Here is a 12,102-nt window from a genome sequence, read left to right as displayed (position 1 = left end):
TTTAGATGACTAGAACGACACATTATCAGCTGCGCCTTTATGACCTATTGCTCCAGTCACAAGCTTTGCTTGTTTTTTGTTTTTTTATATATAAAGAACCCCTCAAATGAAAAGTTATATCCAAATCTAAGTTACAGTAGGCAAGTACGGTACACTTTCAGAATTTGAGACTGTTCACGTCTGTTAATTGTCACAATTTTAAAAAATGGCAGTAGAAACACCATTTTTGAACAATTTTCAAATTCTGTCCACTTTAAATTTAATTTCAGAAATTGTGGCAAATAAAGGCTGCACTATCACATCGTGTGAACATACCATGGGGGTCTTGTTCATAGAGTACAGTAGGAATTTCAACAACATCTACTGAATACAATTGATTGGAGTCGTTTCTGCCGGAAGCATATACATTTATTGGAAATTTGCAGAAATGTTTGCAACAAATCTAATGTGTTTAATTCTACCCCAAACTCCTACCAAGGAAGTCGTCAACTTAAAACTCAGACAGTTCTTCGCTGTATGCTTTTTTAGAATCAATACCCAACAAATGCTGAGTATCTGCTAGCCCGTGTCGGCTTAGTTTTCACCTCCTTTTCATTCAGTTATGAGAGGACATGGTTTAAGCACTGCAATTTTCATTTATTCTTGCAGTGCCCGCTTCCCTTTGTATGTAAGCATCCACAGAGGTGCAATGGACCTTACTGCACCTTCATATCCCACCCTATTCTTGCGTAAGGTAATAGTTGAGTGCGTTATGAGAAATGCCTCATTTACTGCACCTTTAAGTGCAATCATTGGGGAACCTATGCATACTTTGGAACAACTGTGATAAGCTGGCCTACTGTACACAGGCTGCAATGTATGGATCTCCTGGTGGTCTCCAGACACGAAATCGGCATCATATATGCCTGTGAGGCTGTTGGGTTGGGTGAAGAGACCCATGGTCCACTTTCATCAAGATCAGTAAACGAAACATGGATGTGTGCATTTGGCCTAATAGTCAATTTAGGTGTGTGAATTTTGTATAAATAGGTATTCACTCAGTAACACTGTTGTTCAGCTTTTTCAGGAGTGCACAAGTGGACCAAACCAGTTACACGTCATTCCCTCGGTGACAATCTCCCAGTCTGATTTACTTATAATGCCTGCTGTAAGTAAAGCTGTGTTGCCCCATTATTACACTTGTGCAACTTAGTACTTCGCTTTAGGACTGTGTATCTATAATTTAGACAGGCAGTATATGCAAGTTCTTTGTCATATTTATTATAGCAGATGCTTAGAAGACACTGAATTGTCTGTGTTGTGTTCCTCAGGGAGGTGTCACACTTTTTGGCCTAAAGTATAATATTGCTGTTGGAATACTTTTCATTGATGCCTGGCTTAAAGGTAGATTTTGCATATCATACAGTAATAATGTCCCAGAAAGGGCGCTGTATATTGTAATTCTTCATATATATTGTATGCATTAGGTGAAGGCCATTTCTTCTATCGTGGAAAAGTGGAGGACTCTGCAACGGCCGAAATATCTCGATCCCAGGTACAAACAAAATGTACTATGATGTAATATGGCAAAGGGCTCTTTTCCATTTGCGAGAAACACGTCCGTGTCTCGCATGTGAAAACCAAGCTGTGGCACCGGCACTCCAGAGCAGAGCGTGCGGCCGCAGAGCAACACATGGAGCTGCACGCTCCGCTCCAAAGTGCAGGCGCCAGAGCTTGGTTTTCACATGCGAGACACGGACGTGTTTCTCGCAAATGGAAAAGAGCCCTTACAGTGGATATCAGCACAAAGGATTTAGAAAACGTGTGCTGCAAAACATCAAAAAAATACTTTTAACGCCTTCAATACTCTGCAATTTTCAGTTTTTTTCCTCCCCTTCTTCTAAGGGCCATTTTTTTTTTTCTGGCCATAAAGCCATATGAGGGCTTGTTTTTTTAGGGACAAGTTGTACTTTTGAATAACACCATTTACTTTACTATAGAGTGTACTGAAAAACAGGAAAAAAAATTCCAAGTGGGGTGAAATTGCAAAAAAAAAAGTGCATTTCCACAATTGTTTTTAACCCTAGAGACCATGCCTTTTCTCTTTTTTTGCATTTTCGCTCCCCTTCTTCCCAGAGCCATAACCTTTTTGTTTTTCCATCAATATGGCCTTGTGAGGGTTGTTTTTTTTTGCGGGACGAGTTGTACTTTTGAATGACACCATTGGTTTTACCATGTCGTGTACTAGAAAATGGGGGAAAAAAAACAAGTGCGGTCAAATTGCAAAAAAAGTGGAATCCCACAACAGGTTTTTGTTTGGCTTTTTTTTTGCTAGGTTCACTAAATGCTAAAACTGACATTATGATTGTCCATGTCATTAAGAGTTCATAGATACCAAACATGCCTAGTGAAACCAAGAAAAAATGTGGCAGCACTCACCAGGAAGTGTAGTCCAATCTTTTATTGAAGCATATTCATAGCCGCGTCTTCACGGCTCGGGGGAGTGCAGGAAAAAGGAGGTGAGCAGGAGTGACGACGATCGTTTCGCGCTGGAGCAGCGCTTCAACCGTTGAAGCGCTGCTCCAGCGCGAAACGATCGTCGTCACTCCTGCTCACCTCCTTTTTCCTGCACTCCCCCGAGCCGTGAAGACAGGTAATGGAGGAGATGGAGAAATTACTTTCTCTGTCTCCTCCGCAGCTCTGCTGATTCTCCCATGTGAGAGCATCGGAGCACAGAGCTCTGACACATCACGCTTGCAGCAGAGCTGGAGTGGAGGGTCATTGGCATATCGCATCCATTGCTCTCGCATCGGATGTTATACGCTTGTGTGATTCCAGCCTTAGCTGCAGTACCAAGAAAAGTTGCTACTTTACACACACACACAGCAGGGTCTCATAGATAATGAGGATGATGCTGCGCTCTACAGTGCTACGGCCTCGTCCAAAGTGGCCACATTAGCTATATTTTGCTTCTATGGGAAAAATGTGCACAGAAAATGTAGCATATCTGCAAGAAAAATGGACATGTTGCGAAGTTGAAGCACGCACCGCAGGTCAGTTTACACTGCATAAACAAGCCCTGTGGGCAGGAGATTTTTATATAGTAAATCTCATCCACGTTGATGAACTGTAAGACGCTGCGTTTTTGATGCAACAAAAAATATGTCGCGCCAAAAACACACCAACACAATGTTTGACAAGTGTGACCAACTCTTTGCTGCATAGGCAGCATAAATAGTAAAAAGATCTAATGTTAAAAATGATAAAATAAAAAAATGGTTATTCTTTCGACGGCCCCCGATGATCTCAGCGATGCTGCACTGCTGAGAGGCGGGAGGACTCCGGGGGCCATCGGAAGGTGAGTATATCACTTTTATTTTCATTTTTTTTTTAAACAGTGATATGGTGCCCAGTCCGTGGAGGAGAGTCTCCTCTCCTCCACCCTGGGTACCATCCACACATGATCCGCTTACTTCCCGCATGGTGGGCACAGCCTCATGTGGGAAGTAAGCGGATCAATGCATTCCTATGTGTGCAGAATCCCCGCGATTCCGCAAATTAATGAACATGCTGCGTTTTTTTCCGGAATGAGTTTCCGCTCCGGAAAAAAAAATGCAGCATGTGCATACAACATAGGGATTGCATTCTATTAATAGGACGCTTAATGTGAGCTTTTTTTTTTTTTTTGCGGTTTTATCGTGTTTTATAGCGGAAAAAAAAACGCAAAAAATCTGGAACGTGTGCACACAGCCTTATGCTTGCCTTTTAGCAGCTTCTTTTTTCTTAGGTACAACTTCGGGGTTTTCTGTGCTTCTGCTCAGGACACTCACGTTAAGGTTCAGCAGCTCCTAAATCTTTTCTGTCCCTGCCGCCTCTCTGGACAGGAGGAAGTGGGCGGTCTGATGTCCTGATCCCCAGCTGCAGTAAGTGGCAGGGTCAGAGCAGCACAGAAGAGCAGAGGGCGCCTCTCCCCCTCCCTGCCTGTCTATGTTACCACACTGCAGCTGGTGATCAGGACATCAGACAGCAGCCGCAAACTTCATCCCGTGCAGCAGCAGCAGCGAGATCGCTTTTGGCTGCAGGAGCTGACAGGATGAAGGGGGCAACAGATCGAGCGGCCCACTACAGGGACCGGCCGCTCTGGCATTTGCCAGAAATGCCCGACGGCCAGTCCGGCCCTGTATGTATGTTTGTTTTTCAACACTTTTTTTTGTACTAAAAACGCCCCTCTCGGCTTATACACGAGTCATTGTCCCAGTTTACGGAGGGGGACCGGCGGGTCACAGGAGACAGGATCCCGTGGCTGTGGCTAAAAGCCTATGCCCACTGCTAAAGAGCAATGAATATTCGCTGCACTGGCAATAAATATTCATTTCTCTTATACCAGGCGCACAGTTACAGACGCAGGCACCGGCTTTCAGCAGCTACCAGGCTCTCATAGGTGCACGCTCAATAAGGTAATTAATATTCACCTCTCTTCAGTCCCATAGGTGTGGAGAGAGGTGAATATTCATTACCTTAATGAGCGGGGACATGTGATCGCCCGGCCACAGGAGCTGCTGGCACCGAAACAAGATGCTGCGAGGGTGCACAGGGGAGGCAAGTAGGATTTTTTTTTTCCTTTTTGCATGCTTTTCTCATGGGGACCATACATACAAGGATGGGAATAAAGAGCCATGCATACAACAAGGATGGGAATAAGGAGCCAATGCAAACAAGGATGGGAATAAAGAGCCCATGTATACAAGGATGGGAATAAAGAGCCATGCATACAAGGATGGGAATAAAGAGCCATGCATACAAGGATGGGAATAAAGAGCCATGCATACAAGGATGGGAATAAGGAGCCCATGCATACAAGGATGGGAATAAGGAGCCAATGCAAACAAGGATGGGAATAAGGAGCCCATGCATACAAGGATGGGAATAAGGAGCCAATGCAAACAAGGATGGGAATAAGGAGCCCATGCATACAAGGATGAGAATAAGGAACCATGCAGACAAAGAAAGGGATGAGGAACCATGTATACAAGGATGGGAATAAGGAGCCACGCAGACAAGGATGGGGATGAGGAGCCATGCAGACAAGGATAGAGATGAGGAGCCATGTGTTACAAGGATGGGAATAAGGTGCCATATATTACAAGGATGGGAAAAAGGAGCCCATGCACACAAGGATGGGTATAAGGATCCATGCAGACAAGGATAGGGATGAGGAACCATGCATACAAGGATTGGAATAAGGAGCCCATGCAGACAAGGATGGGAATAAGGAACCATGCATACCAGAAAAGGGATTAGGGGACAATGCATACCCGGCTTATACTCAAGTCAATCAGTTTTTTTTTCGAGGCAAAATTAGGTGCCTCGGCTTATACAGGGTCAACTTATACACGAGTATATACGGTAAGTCTTTATTTTATATTGTCCATTCTTTTCAACACCACTATTGCTTAGTTCAAAAATTGTAACACTATTTTTTCATAAAAATTGGGACAGATGTACTAAACTGTTCACAAGAAGCGTTTTGTCACTTGTGCTTTCTATTGAAGAAAAAAATGCTGCAAAAACACTGAAAGAATTGACATAATGCAGATGTAAAAAAAAGCTGCAGTTTTCCAAAACACTCAGGAAAAAAAAAAAGCAATCATCAGCATGAGATTATTGAGATCTCATAGCTTTTGCTGGTACTGTCTGCTTTGAATTTGCAGAAAAAGCCGCAAAAATGCAAAGCATGAACATAGCATTACAGTTTAAAAAAATGTTCCAGATTTAGAAAAGTGACACATATAGTTTAATAAATTTGCCTCCTCTTTGATACCAAATTGTGGTGCAGTTTTGGAGCGCAAGACAATAACTTAGGCCATACCTTTTCCTGGACACTGTTTTCATAAGTAACATGCACTTGTAGGGCATTTTGAAAAACATGTCTAAGGGTATGTATGTGTCCACGGTCCGGATTGCCGATGCTTTGGGCGGAGCGGAAAACTCACTCCGCCCAAAGCGCCGCCCCCTTCTGTACGCACGGTGATTCCAGATGTGTTCATTGCACACATCCAGAATCTCCGCACCCCATACATAGGACTGTGTTAGATACCTTGCGGAGGCGGAGCGTCCGCATGTCCATAAACGCAGGGCCGCCGAATGCGTGTTACCACGCATAGTGGAGACAGGATTTTATAAAATCCCCTCCACTATGCTGTAACATCTGGACGCTGCGGGATGAACGCTGCGGCTGTATTCAGCGTTCAATCCGCAGCTAATCCGTTCACGTTATGTGTAATATTCTGGCATTATCTGTATACTTTTTACGTACAATAACAAATGACTTATCAAGTAGAAGAAACCTTGCCAAGGGATAATTTTAAATTTTCCTCCTCTCGCAGGCTAAGCTCATGTATTCTTTCCTCCTGGTCTACAGGTCTGGCAGTGGATAAGGCACCAGGTAAAATTAGAGGATGACAGCAGAACGGTCACAAGGGGTCTGGTACATGCCCTGCTGCAGCAAGTGGAGTGTCAGCTGCTTGATGAGTCACAGATCTCTGATTTGTAAGTAAATAGAACTTCTCATAGGAAACAGGAAAAACGTTGGTGTCAAAATGCAGAAAAGTTTAAGACAAAAAAATACATTTTCTTGCAAAACGTTACTAATGTTACATCGTACACAAAGTGCTTTATGAAAGTAAAAAAAATATACTGTATACTGTTATGCCATGTTCAAGAGTTCAGTATTTTACAAATACGGATGTAAAATACTGACCAAATACTGAACGTGTGAATGTGGTGTTAAAGTGGTAGTTCTTTATATAAAGACTCCACAGGTCTTCTAAATAGATTTATGGGGCAGCACGGTGACTCAGTGGTTAGTACTCTTGATTTGCAAGCTGGGGACCTGCGTTCAAATCCCGCCAGGACAACATCTGCAAGGAATTTGTATGTTCTCCCCGTGTTTGTGTGGGTTTCCTCATGGTTCTCAGATTTCCTCCCACACTTCAAATAAATACTTATGGGGAATAGAGATGAGCGAATATCTTCGGCTCTCTCCTTATTCAGCAAGCTATAGCGCTTAACGAATAAGCTGCAGAGGGCACCTGGATCGCTCCTGCTAATCGGCGCCGCAGCTGCATATGTCGCGGCTGTGTCACTGTCACAGCACATGCATGGAGAGCCCAACAGGCATGTGTTGTGCCTGTCACACAGCCGCGACACATGCAGCTGAGGCTCGGAGCGGCTGATTATCGGGAGCGCTCCAGTTAGCCAGGTTCCCGATACAGGTTATTCGGTAAGCGCTATAGCTTGCGGAATAAGGAGGGAGCCGAAGATATTCGCTCATCTCTAATAAGGAATCTAGATTGTGAGCCCCAATGTGGACAATGATGATGAGGTCAGTAAAGCGCTGTGATGGTATATGATGGTGCAGGGAATGTGGCACAGCCAAGTAAAGCTGTCCACACCTTCTACCCACCCGAAATAACTTTATTGATATTCTTAAAGGGGTATTTTTAAAGTTTGAAGATAATCCACATCTCCACAGGATAGATAACTAGATTGGCCACAGCCGTGTTTGCGTGAGTTTCCTCCTTTACTCCAAAGACATACTGATAGACTACACTGTCCCCAGTGGGGCTCATAAAGTGCTGTGGAATATGATGATACTAAATAAGCAAAGCATAATAAATAATAATGAACCAAAAACAACACACAGAACATGCCCAACACCTGCTTGTGTGCAATTGCCCACAATCATATCTATCCTGGCACATGATGCCAGTTTCCATCTTACCAGTCTGGTCTGCCTGCTGGAACTGAACACTTGTTGCCTTGTTTGATGTTAATGTGTCTTGGCCCCAATATAAATACTTTTCTCTTTTCTTCTTAGGCAGGAGGAGAGACTACATACTGCATCAGAAATATTTATGGAAATTGTTTTAAAAAGAGATTTCCCAGAATTCATTACCACCTACCTTAATCTGGATCATACATTCCTGAGCAGCAAGTTCTAGGTAAACTTGGGCTCCACATCAATGCCTTTGATTTACTATAAACTTGTGATGCAAATTGCAACCAATGTAAAGAACATGAGAGGTCTTGGAAAGAGTCACCCGTCACTTTTCTCCCCATAGACAATCATTGCATGGTTGAATTGTACAAGATCCCACTGGGGGTGTCACATATTTTAGTTAGAGCAAGTCATTGCTCCTCAAGTTGCCTTCAAACACTTAACTATACAGCTAATCTTTCTGGTATAATAAAATCAATATGCTAATAAAATACACATTGTCAAGAAGGGGTTGCTGTATGAGAAAATTTTCTATAAGTAAAGAATATGCTCTAAAGAAAAGAAAAAGCTAATTTATTTTGCATTTCGATACCTTAACATTTAATGTCTCTGCTTGCTCTCAGTTAGGCTACTTTCACACTAGCGTAGTTTGGAACACGTAGCAATGCGCCGCTGTGGCAAAAAAACGCATCCTGCAAACATGCCCGCAGGATGCGTTTTTTTGCCCATATACTTATATTAGCGGCGCATTGCGACGTATGTCCATACGTCGAAAGTGTCGCACACTGGAAGCGTTGGCCCAAAAAAAGTTACATGTAACGTTTTTTCGTGCGTCGGGACCGCCATTTCCGACCGCGCATGCATGGCCGGAACTCCGCCCCCTCCTCCTCGGACTTCACAATGCACAATGGGCAGCTGAAGCGTTGTAAAACTGCTTCCGCTGCCAAATCATTACCGAACCCGAAAGAATATGAGACATGGTTTACATACAGTAAACCATTTCATATCCGTTAGATTTTTACATATCCCTCACTAATAATGTTAGAAGTGTGTGTGTAAAATTTGGGAGCTGTAGGTGTAAAATTAAAGGGTTAATTCACGGAAAAAACTGGCGTGGGCTCCCGCGCAATTTTCTCCGCCAGAGAGGGAAAGCCAGTGATATTAATAGCCTAGAGGGGGACCAAGGTTATTGCCCCCCCAGCTAAAAACATCTGCGACCAGTCACCCCAGAAAAGGCGCATCTGTAAGATGTACCTGTTCTGGCACTTAGCCACTCTCTTCCCACTGCCCTGTGGCATTGGCATATGGGGTAATAAGGGGTTAATGTCACCTTGGTGACTAAGACTGGTTAATAATGGAGAGGTGTGAATAAGGCACACCTATCCATTATTAATACAATAGAAGGAAAGGGTTAAAAATACACACACATTAAGAATAAAGTATTTTATTGAAAGAAACACACAGGTTTTTAATATCTTTACTATGCGCTCAATCCAAAGCAAAGCCCTCGTCCTTCTGTAAAAATAAAACAAACAAACAAAAAAACAACACAATATCCCATACCTGTCCGCCGTACAGTCAAGTCCCACGCTGTAAATCCATCTCAAGGGGGTTAAATACTTTACAACCGGGAAAAGTTTCTGAATATTTTCCCACGCTACAGTTCATATGAGTTAATGCCGCCAAGGGGCGGAGCTTCGGTGACGGCGCCACTGGTCACCAAACCTCCGTTCCCTGCATTTCATGCATTCCCCAGTCTTTTACAGCCTGGCCGGTAGCATTAGCAGCGCTCCCAGTTGTAAAGTATTTAACCCCCTTGAGATGGATTTACAGCGTGGGACTTGACTGTACGGCGGACAGGTATGGGATATTGTTTTTTTTTTTTACAGAAGAATGAGGGCTTCGCTTTGGATTGAGCGTACAATAAAGATATTAAAAACCTGTGTTTCCTACTTTCCTACTATTGGATTAATAATTGATAGGTTGTCTTATTGACATCTCTCCATTATTAACCAGGCTTAATGTCACCTTACATTAGCAAGGTGACATTACCCCCTTATTACCCCATATGCCAATGCCACAGGGCAGTGGGAAGAGAGAGGCTAAGTGCCAGAACAGGCGCCTTTTCAGGGGTGGCTGGGGGCAGATGTTTTTAGCCAGGAAGGGGGGGCGGCAATAATCATGGTCACTCTCTGGGTTATTAATATCTGCCCTCAGTCACTGGCTTTCCCTCTCTGGCAGAGAAAATTGTGCGGGAGAAGATGCCAGTTTTTTCTATGAATTAAACCTTTAGTTTAACACCTACAGCTTCCAAATTTTATACTCAAACACTTCTAACATTATTAGTGAGGGATATGTAAAAATCTAACAGATATGAAATGGTTTACTGTATGTAAACCATGCCTCATATCCTGTCGGGTTCGGTAAGGATTTATCAAAAGCCGACAATTTAATTACCGGCTTTTCTGCTATCTAGCTCTGTATGAAAATAAATAAATAAATAGAATATATAAATATGTGTATATAGTTAAAAATAGAATAGATAAAATAAATGTCTACACATAGTATAGGTATATACACAGTACAGACCAAAAGTTTGGCACACCTTCTCATTTAAAGATCTTTCTGTATTTTCACGACTATGAAAATTGTACATTCACACTGAAAGTCACCAGACCTGAACCCAATCGAGATGGTTTGGGGTGAGCTGGACCGCAGAGTGAAGGCAAAAGGGCCAACAAGTACTAAGCATCTCTGAGAACTCCTTCAAGATTGTTGGAAGATCATTCCAGGTGACTACCTCGTGAAGCTCATCAAGTGAATGCCAAGAGTGTGCAAAGCAGTCATCAAAGCAAAAGGTGGCTACTTTGAAGAACCTAGAATATAAGACATAATTTCAGTTGTTTCACACTTTTTTGTTAAGTATATAATTCCACATGTGTTAATTCATAGTTTTGATGCCTTCAGTGTGAATGTACAATTTTCATAGTCATAAAAATACAGAAAAATCTTTAAATGAGAAGGCGATTCCAAACTTTTGATCTGTACTGTATATATACCTGTACTATGTGTAAAATATTTAGAATTGAGAGTCCTCAGTGGTTGATACCTTTTAATGGCTAACTGAAAAGATGGTAACAAATTGCAAGCTTTCGAGACTACATACTCTCTTCATCAGGCAAAGACTAAAACAAATTCTGAAGAATCACATATTTATGCACAACATAGTATAGAGAAAAAAAAAAAGAGGGGAAAAAACCATGGATAAGCCAGGTGACATGAGGCAGGAATGGATGTGTCACATGGATTTATGTCTTTTTACATTAACTAAGGAACTTGCCCATCAGACCATGTGGGGTCATCACAACAGAGACCCTAATCACAGGACAATAAAACAATCCTTATCTAAGAATTGGCCCAATATTTATGGACGTAACTGTTTATCACCCATGGTAATTCTGCTTCATGTCACCTGGCTTATCCATGGTTTTTTTCCCCTCTCTTTTTTTTTCTCTATACTATGTTGTGCATAAATATGTGATTCTTCAGAATATTTTTCTATCTACTGGCTAACACGGTACCAAGATATATTTCTTTCCTGTATACTATGTGTAGACATTTAATTTTATCTATTCTATTTTTAACCTGTCAGTGTGATTTTACTGTACACCACACTGAATTGACATCTTTTCTATAGGACAACGGTGCGTATTTCTCACAAGTCACACTGATGGTCCGTGTGGTGTGCGAGTTTTTCTCACACCCATAGACTATCAGCGGTGATTCTCGGCCGATATATGGTGCAAATCACCGCATGCTGCGATTTCTCTCGCACGTATAATACGGCCGAGAAAACAACGGATGATGGGAGCTGCCCCATATATTAACATTCGTCCGAGTGCTTTTGAGTGATTTTTTTTTATATCATAGCACTCGTCCGTATTATGGTCTAGTGTGACTCCAGCCTAACAGGGAAGATCCTTGCTTAGATTCAGAGGCTTATGTCTTGCCTATGTCCAAACTAGAAATAGGCCCGATGCTATCGCATCGGGGGTGCGGTGAAATTGCGGCCACGAACTGCACCTGCGCAAGTGACATACACGTCACAGCTATTCATGCACATGCGTAGTAACTATGCAGCTGTTACTGCACCTGCATGGGAATTGTGGGGATGTGCGTGTCACTTGTGCAGGCGCAAATGACACTGCCACAGTGCCTTACGGGATTCGGGGACAGCGGCCGGAAGTACCAACTGGCGATTTTATATATGACTAGAAATAGGCCCGATGCGATAGCATCGGGAGTGTGGTGGAATTCGCAGGCGCAGTAACAGGCGCGTCTCG

The 12,102-nt window shown here is 42.8% G+C and overlaps 1 protein-coding gene across 3 annotated transcripts in view; it reads left to right on the top strand.

The window, feature by feature from the left end:
- LOC143790973 (malate synthase-like) overlaps positions 1 to 8,312 on the top strand; it is a 50,883-nt gene extending 42,571 nt beyond the window's left edge. For 2 of the 3 annotated variants that reach the window (XM_077279194.1, XM_077279195.1), the window contains 5 exons: positions 1,058 to 1,147; positions 1,311 to 1,383; positions 1,467 to 1,534; positions 6,401 to 6,528; positions 7,859 to 8,312. In XM_077279194.1, the coding sequence (XP_077135309.1) occupies positions 1,058 to 1,147; positions 1,311 to 1,383; positions 1,467 to 1,534; positions 6,401 to 6,528; positions 7,859 to 7,982 (483 nt within the window). In that variant the 3' untranslated portion in view covers positions 7,983 to 8,312. The remainder of the gene's footprint in view (positions 1 to 1,057; positions 1,148 to 1,310; positions 1,384 to 1,466; positions 1,535 to 6,400; positions 6,529 to 7,858) is intronic. The other variant, XM_077279196.1, reaches the window with a different exon arrangement.
- Positions 8,313 to 12,102: the final 3,790 nt, after the last annotated feature.

The sequence above is a fragment of the Ranitomeya variabilis genome, chromosome 1 (genome assembly GCF_051348905.1).
Source record: "Ranitomeya variabilis isolate aRanVar5 chromosome 1, aRanVar5.hap1, whole genome shotgun sequence".
Classification (NCBI taxonomy): Eukaryota; Metazoa; Chordata; class Amphibia; order Anura; family Dendrobatidae; genus Ranitomeya; species Ranitomeya variabilis.
This window is presented reverse-complemented; position numbering and strand designations above follow the sequence as displayed.